General features: G+C 45.5%; 1 protein-coding gene across 1 annotated transcript in view; it reads left to right on the top strand.

Moving 5' to 3' along the window:
- The window catches only part of LOC124553767 (insulin-like growth factor 2 mRNA-binding protein 1), an 885,110-nt gene that overhangs the window by 172,534 nt on the left and 697,762 nt on the right, over window positions 1–14,814 (top strand). The window contains 1 exon segment of the mRNA XM_047127703.1: window positions 9,260–9,323. Coding sequence (XP_046983659.1) covers window positions 9,260–9,323 — 64 coding nt within the window.

Genomic DNA, 14,814 nt, shown 5'->3' on the forward strand with positions numbered 1-14,814 from the left:
AATACTATGAGAGATTTTAAAATGTAAGCAAATATAGGTTTCAAAACAAACTTACGTTTTTTTTTAAAAAAAAATTGTTTAACGGACACCCCATATTATTTCTTACACAATCAATAACACGAAAAATCACAAAAAGGTTGGTTGCATCGCAATTCGTCAATTACATCGCGAGAAATTGAAAAGCGGAGTCGATGTTTGAAATATAAGAAAACCGTCGCTATTGCATATCCCGAGACGCAAGGGTGATCCCTACATAGCAGTGTTTGCAGCAGGAAACACTATCAATAGTTTCGGCCCTCGTGACAGCAGTGACATTAAGATTACGTACGTGAATCACATCGCGATTACGAGCAACGTGGGTTTCGTGCTTGCGTACGGAGACGTGCAATAGCGACGCGTTTCATTTATTTCGAGCGTCAACTTTGCTTTGCAATTTCCCGGGACGTACTTGACGTATTGCGGTGCAACCAACGCCAAGTGATTTTTCATGTTATTGACAGCATAAGAAATATGACATCATGTCCATTTAAAAAAAGGGATGATGTTTTGTTTCCAGGCTGTAGCTAAGCTATGTCTCCGCATTGTCCTTTCTTTCAGGAGTGCTAGTTCTGCAAGGTTTGCAGGAGAGCTTCTGTAAAGTTTGGAAGGTAGGAGACGAGGTACTGGCAGAAGTGAAGCTGTGAGGACGGGGCGTGAGTCGTGCTTGGAGAGCACTTGCCCGCGAAAGGCAAAGGTTTCGAGTTCGAGTCTCGGTCCGGCACACAGTTTTAATCTGCCAGGAAGTTTCAAGTTGTTTTGTGTTGAAACTAATATTTGCGTACGTTCTAGAATGTTTCATAGTATTTATTTTCATGAGGCTCTGTATTACTTTCATACCAGCGAAAGTCGTTTTTCAGTATCTATTTTTATTCGAGAGATACTTGCGCTGAAACGTTTTTAAGTGGGCCACCCTGTACATGTCATTACAGGCGGCGGCAACTGTGACTTTGACGTTATATCGCGTCGTTGGATGACGTTTTCGGATATGAATTCCTCTACAAAAGTTGATCTGCTAAGTCCTCTCTACAACATCTACAAGTGTGTAAGATGAATTGTGATAGATTGTGTATATGATACAACGAAAAGCCAAAGAAACTGGTACACCTGCCTTATATCGTGTAGTACCACGGGAGCACGCACACGTGCCACAACACGACGTGGGATCGACTCGACTAATGTCTGAAGTAGTGCTGGAGGGAATGTTGCAGGGCTGTCCATAAATCCGTAAGAATACGAGGGGGTGTAGATTTCTTCTTGCATGGCATCCCAGATATGCTTAATAATGTTCAGTCTGAGGAGTTTGGTGGCTATCGACAGTGTTTAAACTCAGAAGAGTGTTCCTGCAGCTACCCTGTCTGGACATTTAGGGCGTCGCATTGTCCTGCTGGAATTGCCCAAGCTGTCGGAATGCACAACGAACGTGAATGGATGCTGGTGATCATACAGGTTGCTAACGTACGTGTCACCTGGCAGAAAACCCAAAGAGATTCTGGTCATACATACAGCACACCAGTGGGAAGACGCAATCAATATCTTCACTACGCGATAGCAACGCTGAAGTCACCCCTTGACAGTGCCACTACAGCAGAGTTATTAAACACGGCTTTCCGAAACTCCTTCACCAAAGAAGACGAAGTAATTGTCCCTGAATTCCAATGAAGAACAACTGCCAAGATGAGAAACATAGAAGTAAATGTCCTCGGTGTAGCAAAGCAGCTTAAATGACGTAATAAAAGCAAGGCCTCGGGTCTAGATTGTATACCAGTCAGGTTCCTCTCAGAGTATGCTGATAAAATTGCTCCATATTTAGCAATTATCTACAACCGCTCTCTCACAGAAATATCCGTGCCTAAAGACTGGAAAATTGCTCAAGTCACACCAATACCCAAAAAGGAAAGAGGAGTAATCCGCTGAATTACAGACCCATTATCACTAACGTGCATTTGCAGTAGGTTTTTGGACCATATACTTTGTTCGAATACTGTGAAGTACCTCGAAGAAAACGCTGTATTGACACGTAGTCAGCACAGATTCAGAAAATATCGTTCTTGTAAAACACAACTAGCTCTTTATACTCATGACAGGGGATGTCAAATCGATTACACATTTTTAGATTTCCAGGAGGCTTTCGACACCGTTCCTCACAAGCGTCTTCTAACCAAACTACGTGCCTATGGAGTATCGCCTCATATGTGCGAGTGGATTCGTGATTTCCTGTCGGAAAGGTCGCAGTTCGTAGTTATAGACGGAAAATCATCGAGTAAAACAGAAGTAATATCCGGCGTTCCCCAGGGAAGTGTTACAGGCCGTCTATTGTTCCTGTTCTATTTTAACGACATGGGAGACAATTTGGATAGCCCTCTTAGATTGTTTGCAGATAATGCTGTCATTTACCGTCTTTGAAAGTCATAAGATGACCAAAACGAATTGCAAAATGACTTAGATATGATACCTAAATGGTGCGGAAAGTGGAAATTGACCCTGAATAATGAAAAGTGCGAAGTTATTCACAAGAGTACTAAAAGAAATCCGCTAAATTTTGATTACGCGGTAAGTCACACAAATTTGAAGGCTGCAAATTCAGCTAAATACACTCCTGGAAATGGAAAAAAGAACGCATTGACACCGGTGTGTCAGACCCACCATACTTGCTCCGGACACTGCGAGAGGGCTGTACAAGCAATGATCACACGCACGGCACAGCGGACACACCAGGAACCGCGGTGTTGGCCGTCGAATGGCGCTAGCTGCGCAGCATTTGTGCACCGCCGCCGTCAGTGTCAGCCAGTTTGTCGTGGCATACGGAGCTCCATCGCAGTCTTTAACACTGGTAGCATGCCGCGACAGCGTGGACGTGAACCGTATGTGCAGTTGATGGACTTTGAGCGAGGGCGTATAGTGGGCATGCGGGAGGCCGGGTGGACGTACCGCCGAATTGCTCAACACGTGGGGCGTGAGGTCTCCACAGTACATCGATGTTGTCGCCAGTGGTCGGCGGAAGGTGCACGTGCCCGTCGACCTGGGACCGGACCGCAGCGACGCACGGATGCACGCCAAGACCGTAGGATCCTACGCAGTGCCGTAGGGGACCGCACCGCCACTTCCCAGCAAATTAGGGACACTGTTGCTCCTGGGGTATCGGCGAGGACCATTCGCAACCGTCTCCATGAAGCTGGGCTACGGTCCCGCACACCGTTAGGCAGTCTTCCGCTCACGCCCCAACATCGTGCAGCCCGCCTCCAGTGGTGTCGCGACAGGCGTGAATGGAGGGACGAATGGAGACGTGTCGTCTTCAGCGATGAGAGTCGCTTCTGCCTTGGTGCCAATGATGGTCGTATGCGTGTTTGGCGCCGTGCAGGTGAGCGCCACAATCAGGACTGCATACGACCGAGGCACACAGGGCCAACACCCGGCATCATGATGTGGGGAGCGATCTCCTACACTGGCCGTACACCACTGGTGATCGTCAAGGGGACACTGAATAGTGCACGGTACATCCAAACCGTCATCGAACCCATCGTTCTACCATTCCTAGACCGGCAAGGGAACTTGCTGTTCCAACCGGACAATGCACGTCCGCATGTACCCCGTGCCACCCAACGTGCTCTAGAAGGTGTAAGTCAACTACCCTGGCCAGCAAGATCTTCGGATCTGTCCCCCATTGAGCATGTTTGGGACTGGATGAAGCGTCGTCTCACGCGGTCTGCACGTCCAGCACGAACGCTGGTCCAACTGAGGCGCCAGGTGGAAATGGCATGGCAAGCCGTTCCACAGGACTACATCCAGCATCTCTAAGATCGTCTCCATGGGAGAATAGCAGCCTGCATTGCTGCGAAAGGTGGATATACACTGTACTAGTGCCGACATTGTGCATGCTCTGTTGCCTGTGTCTATGTGCCTGTGGTTCTGTCAGTGTGATCATGTGATGTATCTGACCCCAGGAATGTGTCAATAAAGTTTCCCCTTCCTGGGACAATGAATTCACGGTGTTCTTATTTCAATTTCCAGGAGTGTACTTACTGATTATAATTACAAGTAACCTAAATTGGAACTATCACATTGATAATGCTGTGGGTAAAGCAAATGAAAGACTGCGATTGACTGGCAGAACACTTAGAAGGTGCAACAGGTCTACTAAGAGACTGCTTACACCTCGCTTGTCCGCCCTATTCTGGAGTTTTGCTGTGCGGTGTGGGATCCGCACCAGGTGGGACTGACGGATGACATCGAAAAAGTACAAAGAAGGGCAGCTCGTTTTGTACTATCGAGAAACAGGAGAGATAGTGCCACAGACATGATACGTGAATTGGAATGGCAGTCATTAAAACAAAGGCGTTTTTCGTTGCGGCAGGATCTTCTCCTTAAATTTCAGTCGCCAGTTATCTCCTCCGATTGCGAAAACATTGTGTTGGCACCCATCTACGAGGGCAGTTCAATAAGTAATGCAACACATTTTTTTTCTGAAACAGGGGTTGTTTTATTCAGCATTGAAATACACCAGGTTATTCCCCAATCTTTTACCTACACAACACTATTTTTCAACGTAATCTCCATTCAATGCTACGGCCTTACGCCACCTTCAAATGAGGGCCTGTATGCCTGCACGGTACCATTCCACTGGTCGATGTCGGAGCCAACGTCGTACTGCATCAATAACTTCTTCATCATCCGCGTAGTGCCTCCCACGGATTGCGTCCTTCATTGGGCCAAACATATGGAAATCCGACGGTGCGAGATCGGGGCTGTAGGGTGCATGAGGAAGAACAGTCCACTGAAGTTTTGTGAGCTCCTCTCGGGTGCGAAGACTTGTGTGAGGTCTTGCGTTGTTATGAAGAAGGAGAAGTTCGTTCAGATTTTTGTGCCTACGAACACTCTTCAATTTCTGAAGAGTAGCACAATACACTTCAGAGTTGATCGTTTGACCATGGGGAAGGACATCGAACAGAATAACCCCTTCAGCGTCCCAGAAACTGTAACCATGACTTTACCGGCTGAGGGTATGGCTTTAAACTTTTTCTTGGTAGGGGAGTGGGTGTGGCGCCATTACATTGATTGCCGTTTTGTTTCAAGTTCGAAGTGATGAACCCATGTTTCATCGCCTGTAACAATCTTTGACAAGAAATTGTCACCCTCAGCCACATGACGAGCAAGCAATTCCGCACAGATGGTTCTCCTTTGCTCTTTATGGTGTTCGGTTAGACAACGAGGGATCCAGCGGGAACAAACCTTTGAATATCCCAACTGGTGAACAATTGTGACAGCACTACCAACAGAGATGTCAAGTTGAGCACTGAGTTGTTTGATGGTGATCCGTCGATCATCTGGAACGAGTGTGTTCGCACGCTCCGCCATTGCAGGAGTCACAGCTGTGCACGGCCGGCCCGCACGCGGGAGATGAGGCAGTCTTGCTTGACCTTGCGGCGATGATGACACACGCTTTGCCCAACGACTCACCGTGCTTTTGTCCACTGCCAGATCACCGTAGACATTCTGCAAGCGCCTATGAATATCTGAGATGCCCTGGTTTTCCGCCAAAAGAAACTCGAGCACTGCCCGTTGTTTGCAACGCACATCCGTTACAGACGCCATTTTAACAGCTCCGTACAGCGCTGCCACCTGTCGGAAGTCAATGAAACTATACGGGACGAAGCAGGAATGTTTGAAAATATTCCACAAGAAATTTCCGGTTTTTTCAACCAAAATTGGCCGAGAAAAAAAATGTGTTGCATTACTTGTTGAACTGCCCTCGTACATAGGGAGAAATGATCATTACGATAAAGTACAGAAATCATGGCTCGTACAGAAAAATTTAAGTGATTGTTTTTCCCGGGCGCCGTTCGAGAGTGGAACGGTAGAGAGACAGCTTGAAGATGGTTCATAGAGCTCTCTAACAGGCACTTTATTGTGAATAGCAGAGTAACCACGTAGATGTAGAGTCGTATCTAGACGTATCAGAGGTCCTGCTGACATGCAGGGTCCACGGATTCATGAGGATGTCTCCATACACGTCCATCCGCTCGATACAATTTGAGACGAGACGGGCCCAGGCGTGGCGTAAAGCTTTTGTACCGTGCAGTCATCAGGGGTACACGAGTTGGCCTTCGGCTCCGAAAACTCATATCGATGATGTTTCGTTGAATGGTTCGCACGCTGACACCTGTTGATGGCCCAGCATTGAAATCTGCAGCAATTTGCGGAAGGGTTGCAGTTTTGTCCATCGATTCTCTTCAGTCGTCGTTGGGCCCGTTCATGCAGGATCTTTTTCCGGCTGCAGCGATGTCGGAGATCTGATGTTTTATCGGATTCCTGATATTCATGGTACAGTCGTGAAATGGGCGTGCGGGAAAATCCCCACTTCATCACTACCTCGGATGTGCTGTGTCCCATCGCTCGTGCGCCGACCACAACACCGTGCTTGAAACTCACTTAAATCTTGATTACCTACCATTGTAGCAGCAGTAACAGATCTAACAACTGCGCCAGACACTTGTTATCTTATACATGGTGGCCCATTGATCGTGACCGGGCCAAATATTTCAGGAAATAAGCGTTAAACGAAAAAACTACAAAGTACGAAACTTGTCTAGCTTCAAGGGGTAAACCAGATGTGCTATGCTTGGCCCGCTAGATGGCGCTGCCATAGGTCAAACGAATATCAACCGCGTTTTTTTAAAAATAGGAACCTCCTTTTTTATTACATATTCGTGTAGTACGTAAAGAAATATGAATGTTTTAATTGGACCACTTTTTTCGCTTTGTGACAGATGGCGCTGTAATAGTCACAAACATATGGCTCAAAATTTTAGACGAACAGTTGGTAACAGGGAGGTTTTCTAATTAAAATACAGAACATAGGTACGTCTGAACATTTTATTTCGGTTATTCCAATGTGATACATGTACCGTGGTGAACTTATTTCTGAGAACGCATGCTGTTACAGCGTGATTACCTGTAAGTACCACATTAATGCAATAAACGCTCAAAATGATGTCCGTCAACCTCAGTGCAATAGGTGTAACGATATTCCTCTCAACAGCGAGTAGTTCGCCTTCTGTAATGTTCGCACATGCATTGACAATGCGCTGACGCATGTTGTCAGGCGTTGTCGGTGGATCACGATAGCAAATATCCTTCAACTCACCCCACAGAAAGAAATCCGGGGACGTCAGATCTGGTGAACATGTGGGCCATGGTATGGTGCTTCGATGACCAATCCTCTTGTCATGAAATATGCTATTCAATACAGCTTCAACCGCACGCGAGCTACGTGCCGGACATCCATCAAGTTTCAAGTACATCGCCATTCTGTCATGCAGTGAAACATCTTGTAGTAACATCGGTAGAACATTACGTAGGAAATCAGTATAAATTGCATCATTTAGATTGCCATCGATAAAATGGGGGCCAATTATCCTTGCTCCCATAATGCCGCACCATACATTAACCCGCCAGGGTCACTGATGTTACACTTGTCGCAGCCATGGTGGGGTTTTCCGTTGCCCAATAGTGTATATTATGCCGGTTTACGTTACCGCTGCTGGTGAATGACGCTTCGTCGCTAAATAGAACGCGTGGAAAAAAGTCTGTCATCGTCCCGTAATTTCTCTTGTGCCCAGTGACAGAACTGTAGACGGCGTTCAAAGTCATCGCCATGCAATTCTTGGTGCATAGAAATATGGTACGGGTGCAATCGATGTTGATGTAGCATTCTCAACACCGACGTTTTTGAGATTCCCGATTTTCGCGCAATTTGTCTGCTACTGATGTGCGGATTAGCCGCGACGGCAGCTAAAGCACCTACTCGGGCATCATTATTTGTTGCAGGTCGCGGTTGACGTTTCACACGTGGCTGAACAGTTCCTGTTTCCTTAAATAACGTAACTATCCGGCGAACGGTCCGGACACTTGGATGATGTCGTCCAGGATACCGAGCAGCATACATAGCACACGCCCGTTGGGCATTTTGATCACAATAGCCATACATCAACACGATATCGACCTTTTCCGCAATTGGTAAACGGTCTGTCGGGTCCAGCTAAACTGATGGCTGTCCGACCTTTGATTAACGTGATTCAGAAGAATAAAGACCTTCAGTTCGGCAACAATAACTTTATTGCGAGCGCGTATATGACGACGCCCGGCATGCATGGACTGATCGGTGTTACAAAGTTTGCTTCCGGTCACTACAGAAGGATCCTTAATCCTGGGAAAACTTCAGTAGTTATTGTAGGGAAAACAGTACTTGTCCACACAAGCCAGGAGGCACGGAACTACTAACTCAAAAAACAAGGAATAATAATAATAAACAGAACGTATATAAAAGCTAGAAAACACAGCGCCTCTAGAGGCTGGGCGCGGAACTACACAAACGTCGTGTACAGTTATTACCACCGCACAGCACTGCACTGACACACACACACACACACACACACACACACACACACACACACGTACACACACACACACACACCGGCGAGCTTGAATTAGCGCGCGGCAGCGTCGCTACAGGTCCATTTTAACACGGGTGCTGTATCACGAAGCAAATACCGTCCGCACTGGCGGAATGTTACGTGATACCACGTACTTATACGTTTGCGACTATTAAAGCGCCATCTGTCACAAAGTGAAAAAAGTGGCCCAACTAAAACATTGATATTTCTTCACGTACTACACGATTATGTAATAAAAAATGGGGGTTCCTATTTAAAAAACGCAGTTGCTATCCGTTTGGCCTATAGCAGCGCCATCTAGCGGGCCAACCGTAGCACCATCTGGTTTCCCCCTTCAAGCTAGACGAGTTTCGTTCTTTGTAGTTTTTTCGTTTGGCGCTTATTTCGTGAGATATTTGGCCCGGTCACGATCAATGGACCACCCTGTATAGGCATTGCCGACTGCAGTGCCGTATTGTACCTGTTTACGTATCCCTGTATTTGAATACTCATGCCTGTAGCAATTTGTTTGGCGCTTCAGTGTTAATGTAGTTTTAGTGACGGGCCGGCCGCGGTGGCCGAGCGGTTCTAGGCGCTTCAGTCTGGAACCGCGTGAGCGCTACGGTCGCAGGTTCGAATCCTGTCTCGGGCATGTATGTGTGTGATGTCCTTAGGTTAGTTAGGTTTAAGTAGTTCTAAGTTCTAGGGGACCGATGACCTCAGATGTTAAGTTCCATAGTGCTCAGAGCCATTTGAACCATTTAGTGACGGACGTGTGTGGTGTGTTGCAGGCTACAACTTCCAGGGGTCGTCGCTGGTGGTGGAGCCTTCGGTGGCCGGCGGCGCCAAGAAGAGGTGAGCGGCGGCGAACGCATCTCCTTCTGTTCACGTTGTCCACTCCTTGCTGTTAATAAACTTCCTTCCTGCATGCCTTCTGGACAATAAAGACTGCTCGTTCTTTTGTCTTCATTGTTGTGCTTGTCTGCGGACGTTTTCTCTTTATTTTTTGTTATTTGTGTGTTTAAAGGAGGCTACACACGTAACTGCGTGCTTGACAAGCACACACGGTCAGGCGTTTTGCTCAACCGTGCTAGAGTGTGTGCAGTACGAGTAATGTACAAACTGCTCGATGCTCGATCGGATTTCAGTTATGTAAGCTTGCGCGAGCATACAGGGTACGCACGATTGAGCGTGTGTACTAATGCTGGGAAGTCATCTGTAGTGATCTGAAACATAACAGCCGCGAATCGCTGCAAGATTTCATTCCGATTTACGAAAGACAGCGTTTCCTGTGGAACATCAAATCAAAGCTGTATCACGATAAAAACAAATAGGGCTGATGCGTATGGTCTTCTTGTTAAATATAAACCAATTTACGACGGTCACTCCAAAAGAAATGTACACTATTTTTTTTTTAAATCCATCTTTTATTCTACATGAAACTTCCTGGCAGATTAAAACTGTGTGCCGGACCGAGACTCGAACTCGGGACCTTTGCCTTTCGTGGGCAAGTGCTGTGCCAACTGAGCTACCCAAGCACGACGCACGCCCTGTCCTCACTACAAAGTTCGCAGGAGAGCTTCTGTAAAGTTTGGAAGGTAGGAGACGAGGTACTGGCAGAAGTAAAGCCGCGAGGACGGGGTGTGAGACGTGTGTGGGTATCTCAGTTGACAGAGTACTTTCCCGCGAAAGGCAAAGGTCCCGAGTTCGAGTCTCGGGCCAGCACACAGTTTTAATCCGCCAGGAAGTTTCATATCACCGCACACTCCGCTAAAGAATGAAAATCTCATTCTTTTATTCTACATGTTTGAAAGTTACAGTGTGTATATACATCCATTAGGAACAATATTTCTCCACATAATTTCCATCCCTCTCAACTGCCTTACGCCATCTTGGAACCAGCGCCTGTTTACCCGCAAGGTAAAATTCTGGACCAACCTGTTGGAGCCACTGTTTGCCAGCGTGCACAAGGGAGTCATCATTTTCAAACCTTGTTCCTCGAAGACAGTTCCCAAAGAAATGGTAGTTACATGGAGCCAGGTCAGGACTCTAAGGCGGGTGTTTCAGTGTTATCCATCCGAGTTTTGTGATCGCTTCCACGGTTTTTTGACTGACATGTGGCCGTGCATTGTCGTCCAACAGTAAAACATCTTGCTTCTGCCGCTGTGGTCGAACACGACTCAATCGAGCTCGAAGTTTCTTCAGTGTCGTCACATATGCATCAGAATTTATGGTGGTTCCACTTGGCACGATGCCCACAATCAAGAGTCCTTCGGAATCGAAAAACACCGTACCCATAACTTTTCCGGCACAAGGTGTGGTTTTGAATTTTTTTTTTTCTTGGGTGAATTTGGGTGATGCCACTCCACTGATTGCCTCTTCGTCTCTGGTGAAAAATGATGGAGCCACGTTTCATCACCTGTCACAATTCTTCCAAGAAATTCATCTCCACCATTCTCGTACTGTTCCAAAAGTTCGCTGCATGCCGTTTTTCTTGTTTCTTTGGGGGCCACTGCCAACATCCTGGGAACCCACCTGGCACAAACCTTTTTTAACACCAACACTTTCAATATTCTGCAAACACTTCCTTCCCCTATCCCAACGCAGCGTGACAATTCGTTCACTGTGATGCGCCTGTCAGCAGTCACCAATTCGTTAACCCTCTGCACATTGTCTGGAGTGTGTGCAGTACGAGGTCTGCCGCTGCGAGGACAATCCTCAATATTGCCGTGCCCGCTTTCATCACGTAACCTCCTTGCCCACCGATTGACTGTACTGCGATCGAAAGCAGCATATCCGTACACCTTCTTCAACCTCTTGTGGATGTTTCCCACTGTCTCGTTTCACAGCACAGGAGTTCTATGACAGGACGTTGCTTCTACGAATGTCAAGTGTAGCAGCAATCTTGAAGACGTGTTGTGACGGCGCCACTGACGGGAGCAGGTTGAACTAAGTTTGAAAACAAACACACTGTAAAACTTTCACACATGCAGAATAAAAACTGTATTTTTTACAAAAATAGTGTGCATTTCTTTTGGAGTGACCCTCGTATTCTGCAGCAAAGGAAGATGTAGTAATAAAAAAAGATCAGTTTACCGAGGTCAAAATACTATGTTCTTGCTGCTGTTGTGGTCTTCACCCCTGAGACTGATTTCATGCAGCTCTCCGTGCCACTCTATCCTGTGCAAGCCTCTTTATCTTCGAGTAACTACTGCACCCTACATCCTTCTGAATCTATTATCTATTGGTCTTCCTCTACGATTTTTACCCTCCACGCTTCCTTCCAGTACTAAATTAGTAATCGCTTTGTGCCCCAAACGTGTCCTACCAACTGATCCCTTCTTCTAGTCAAGTTGTGCCAAAAATTCCCCTTCTTCCCAATTATATTAAAATACCTCCTCATCAATTGCGTCATCTACCCAATCTTCAGCATTCTTCTGTAGCACCACATTTCAAAAGCTTCTGTTCTCTTCTTGTCAACTATTTACCCTTCATGTTTCACTTACATACATGGGTACACTCCGTACAAATACTTTCAGAAAAGACTTTCTGACCCTTAAACTTATACGTGATGTTAAAAAAAAATTATCTTCTTCAGAAACGCTTTCCTTGTCATAGCCATACATTTATATTCTCTCTACTTCGACCATCATCAGTTATTTTGCTTCCCAAATAGCAAAAGTCGTCTACTACTTTAAGTGTCTCATTTCCTAATCTAATTCCCTCCGCGTCACCCAATTTAATTCGACTACATTCCATTATCCTCGTTTTCGTTCATCTTATGTCCTCCTTTCAAGATACTGTCCACTCCTTTCAACTGCTTTTCCAGGTCCGTCGCTGTCTCTGACAAAATAGCAATGTCGTCGGCAAACCTGAAGGTGCCGGCCGCGGTGGCCGTGCGGTTCTGGCGCTGCAGTCCGGAACCGCGAGGCTGCTACGGTCACAGGTTCGAATCCTGCCTCGGGCATGGGTGTGTGTGATGTCCTTAGGTTAGTTAGGTTTAAGTAGTTCTAAGTTCTAGGGGACTTATGACCTAAGATGTTGAGTCCCATAGTGCTCAGAGCCATTTGAACCCAAACCTGAAGGTTCTTATTTCTTCTCCATGGATTTCAATTCCTACTACAAATTTTTCTTTTGTTTCTTTTGCTGCTGGCTCAGTACACAGACCGGACAACATCGGGGATAGGCTACACCCTGTTTCACTCCCTTCCCAACCACTGCTTCCCTTTCATGCCCCTCGACTCTTGTAACTGTCATCTGGTTTCTGCACAAATTATAAATAGCCTTTCGTTCCCTGTATTTTGTCCCTGCCATCATCAGAATTTGAAAGTATTCCAGTCAACATTGTCGAAAGCTTTCTCTAAGTGTACAAATACCAGAAATTTAGGTTTGCCTTTCCTTAACCCATCTTCTAAGATAAGTCGTAGTATCAGTATTGCCCCGCGTGTTCCAACATTTCTACGGTATCCAAACTGATCTTCCCCGTGGTCGGCTTCTGCCAGATTTTCCATTCGTCTGTAAAGAATTCGTGTTAGTATTTTGCACCCGTGACTTATTAAACTCGTGGTTCGGTGATATTCACACCTATTAGCACTCGCTTTGATTGGAATTGGAAGTACATATTATATTCTTCTAGAAGTCTGAGGGTATTTCGCTTGTCTCCTATACGAGTATCTTTGCTCACCAAAACAGTTTTGTCACGGCTGGCTCAAATTCTGTACGGAAAAGAAAAAAAGAATGATGTAAGGATATCAGTCCTGAAAGTAAAAGCATAAAAAAAATAGCCTTCGTTCCGAAGTACACTTCTGCGCGATATTCTGCCATTTGGCGTCTGCTGTGGCAAGTAGAACGTTGCTGTAGGTTTGCAGTTAGAATCAAATGAGTCAGTCGCAGCCAAAGGAACTTTCTTCCCATGTTTTCTATTAACGTAGTTAGCACAATGCGAAAAATCCGACCTCTCTGCAAAATCATTCGCTATCATGACCAATCATGCAAGGACATCGTCCTTCGACTTGACATATTTCGCGTAAGAAATGATGCTTGTACATGCATCCTTAAACCGTATGGAGTCATGAGCGATTTGTGCATGCTTGTGCAAAACGCATGATCATGCGTGCTTATCAGACATGCAGTTACGTGTGTAGACACCTTAGTGTTAAAATCTTGATGCTTGTTTGCAGTGAAATAACGCCACCCATTGCTACACTGAACTGCCATAAGTCACGGGAAATGATTTTTTCCTTTATTGGCATTTGGCCATCGCCTCACGGCCATCCATAACGTTTAGGGAAAGGTTGTTATCGATGGTTCACCTACAGAAAATGTGTCATAAAATCCTAGGATATTGCGATAAATATTTTATGTTCAATGTACCTTGAACATCATCTTTTACATTTGACTATAGCGGAAACGGAAGTCATAAATATGCACTGTTAATGAAGTACTTGAAAAGTATTAACATGTGTCATCGGTCCAATCTGGTAGCCTGGTTTCCTTCATTGGAACAGGAAGTTCCCGTGAATGGGCTATAGTGTGATGGCTACACTCATCTAAATAACTATCAATGCATTTCATCCTTTTTTTTGTATCTAAAAGTGTTTTTGTCGGCATCTGAAACCGAATAATGTGTGTTCATAACCAAGGAGGCTAAAAGTAGAAATGTCCCCTTCGAAGATAAAAACAGGAGTCACGTTTGACTATCAAAATGAAAATCATTACTTAAATTTTGTTCATAGTGGCCTACTTAGCCTGAGATTACATAAAATTCGTGGTGGATCTTTCGAAGGAACTGCATCGCTGAATAATACTAGTCTTCGTCCAAAGGCACATAACTTTATATTGCGAATACGACAAAATGACGTGAACTGCTTGTACTTTTCAGTGACGGCTCCAGAAATTTAATCGCCATTACCGTGTCACTATGACGTTTCAATCATGAGTACTAGTGAATTACAAGAACTTAATGCAAATCTTAACTTTTCATAGTTGCTTTGTGTCGCATTGGAACAACTCTCCACTATGATAGCGAATCTCTGGCAACATTGGGTACACGAAGTAGCTGCTAGTGTGTGTCTGTTCACGGTATTCTCTGAGAAATCGAGCCGGCCCAACGTTAGCAACCTTTACTTCGTTAATTGCTATTTACAATAAATTAGGATTTGAATATGTGTTTGATACATGGCACCATTGTGAACAACTCATGAAGTAATTATACTATAATAATACAAAAGAACATAGCATATTAAGAAATATCTCCGTATCATCTACACATCGTATCTACACTGAAGGGCCAAAGAAACTGGTACACCTGCCTAATATCGTATAGGGCCCCCGCGAGCACGCAGAA

The sequence above is a fragment of the Schistocerca americana genome, chromosome 11, assembly GCF_021461395.2.
Source record: "Schistocerca americana isolate TAMUIC-IGC-003095 chromosome 11, iqSchAmer2.1, whole genome shotgun sequence".
In the NCBI taxonomy this organism is placed as follows: Eukaryota; Metazoa; Arthropoda; class Insecta; order Orthoptera; family Acrididae; genus Schistocerca; species Schistocerca americana.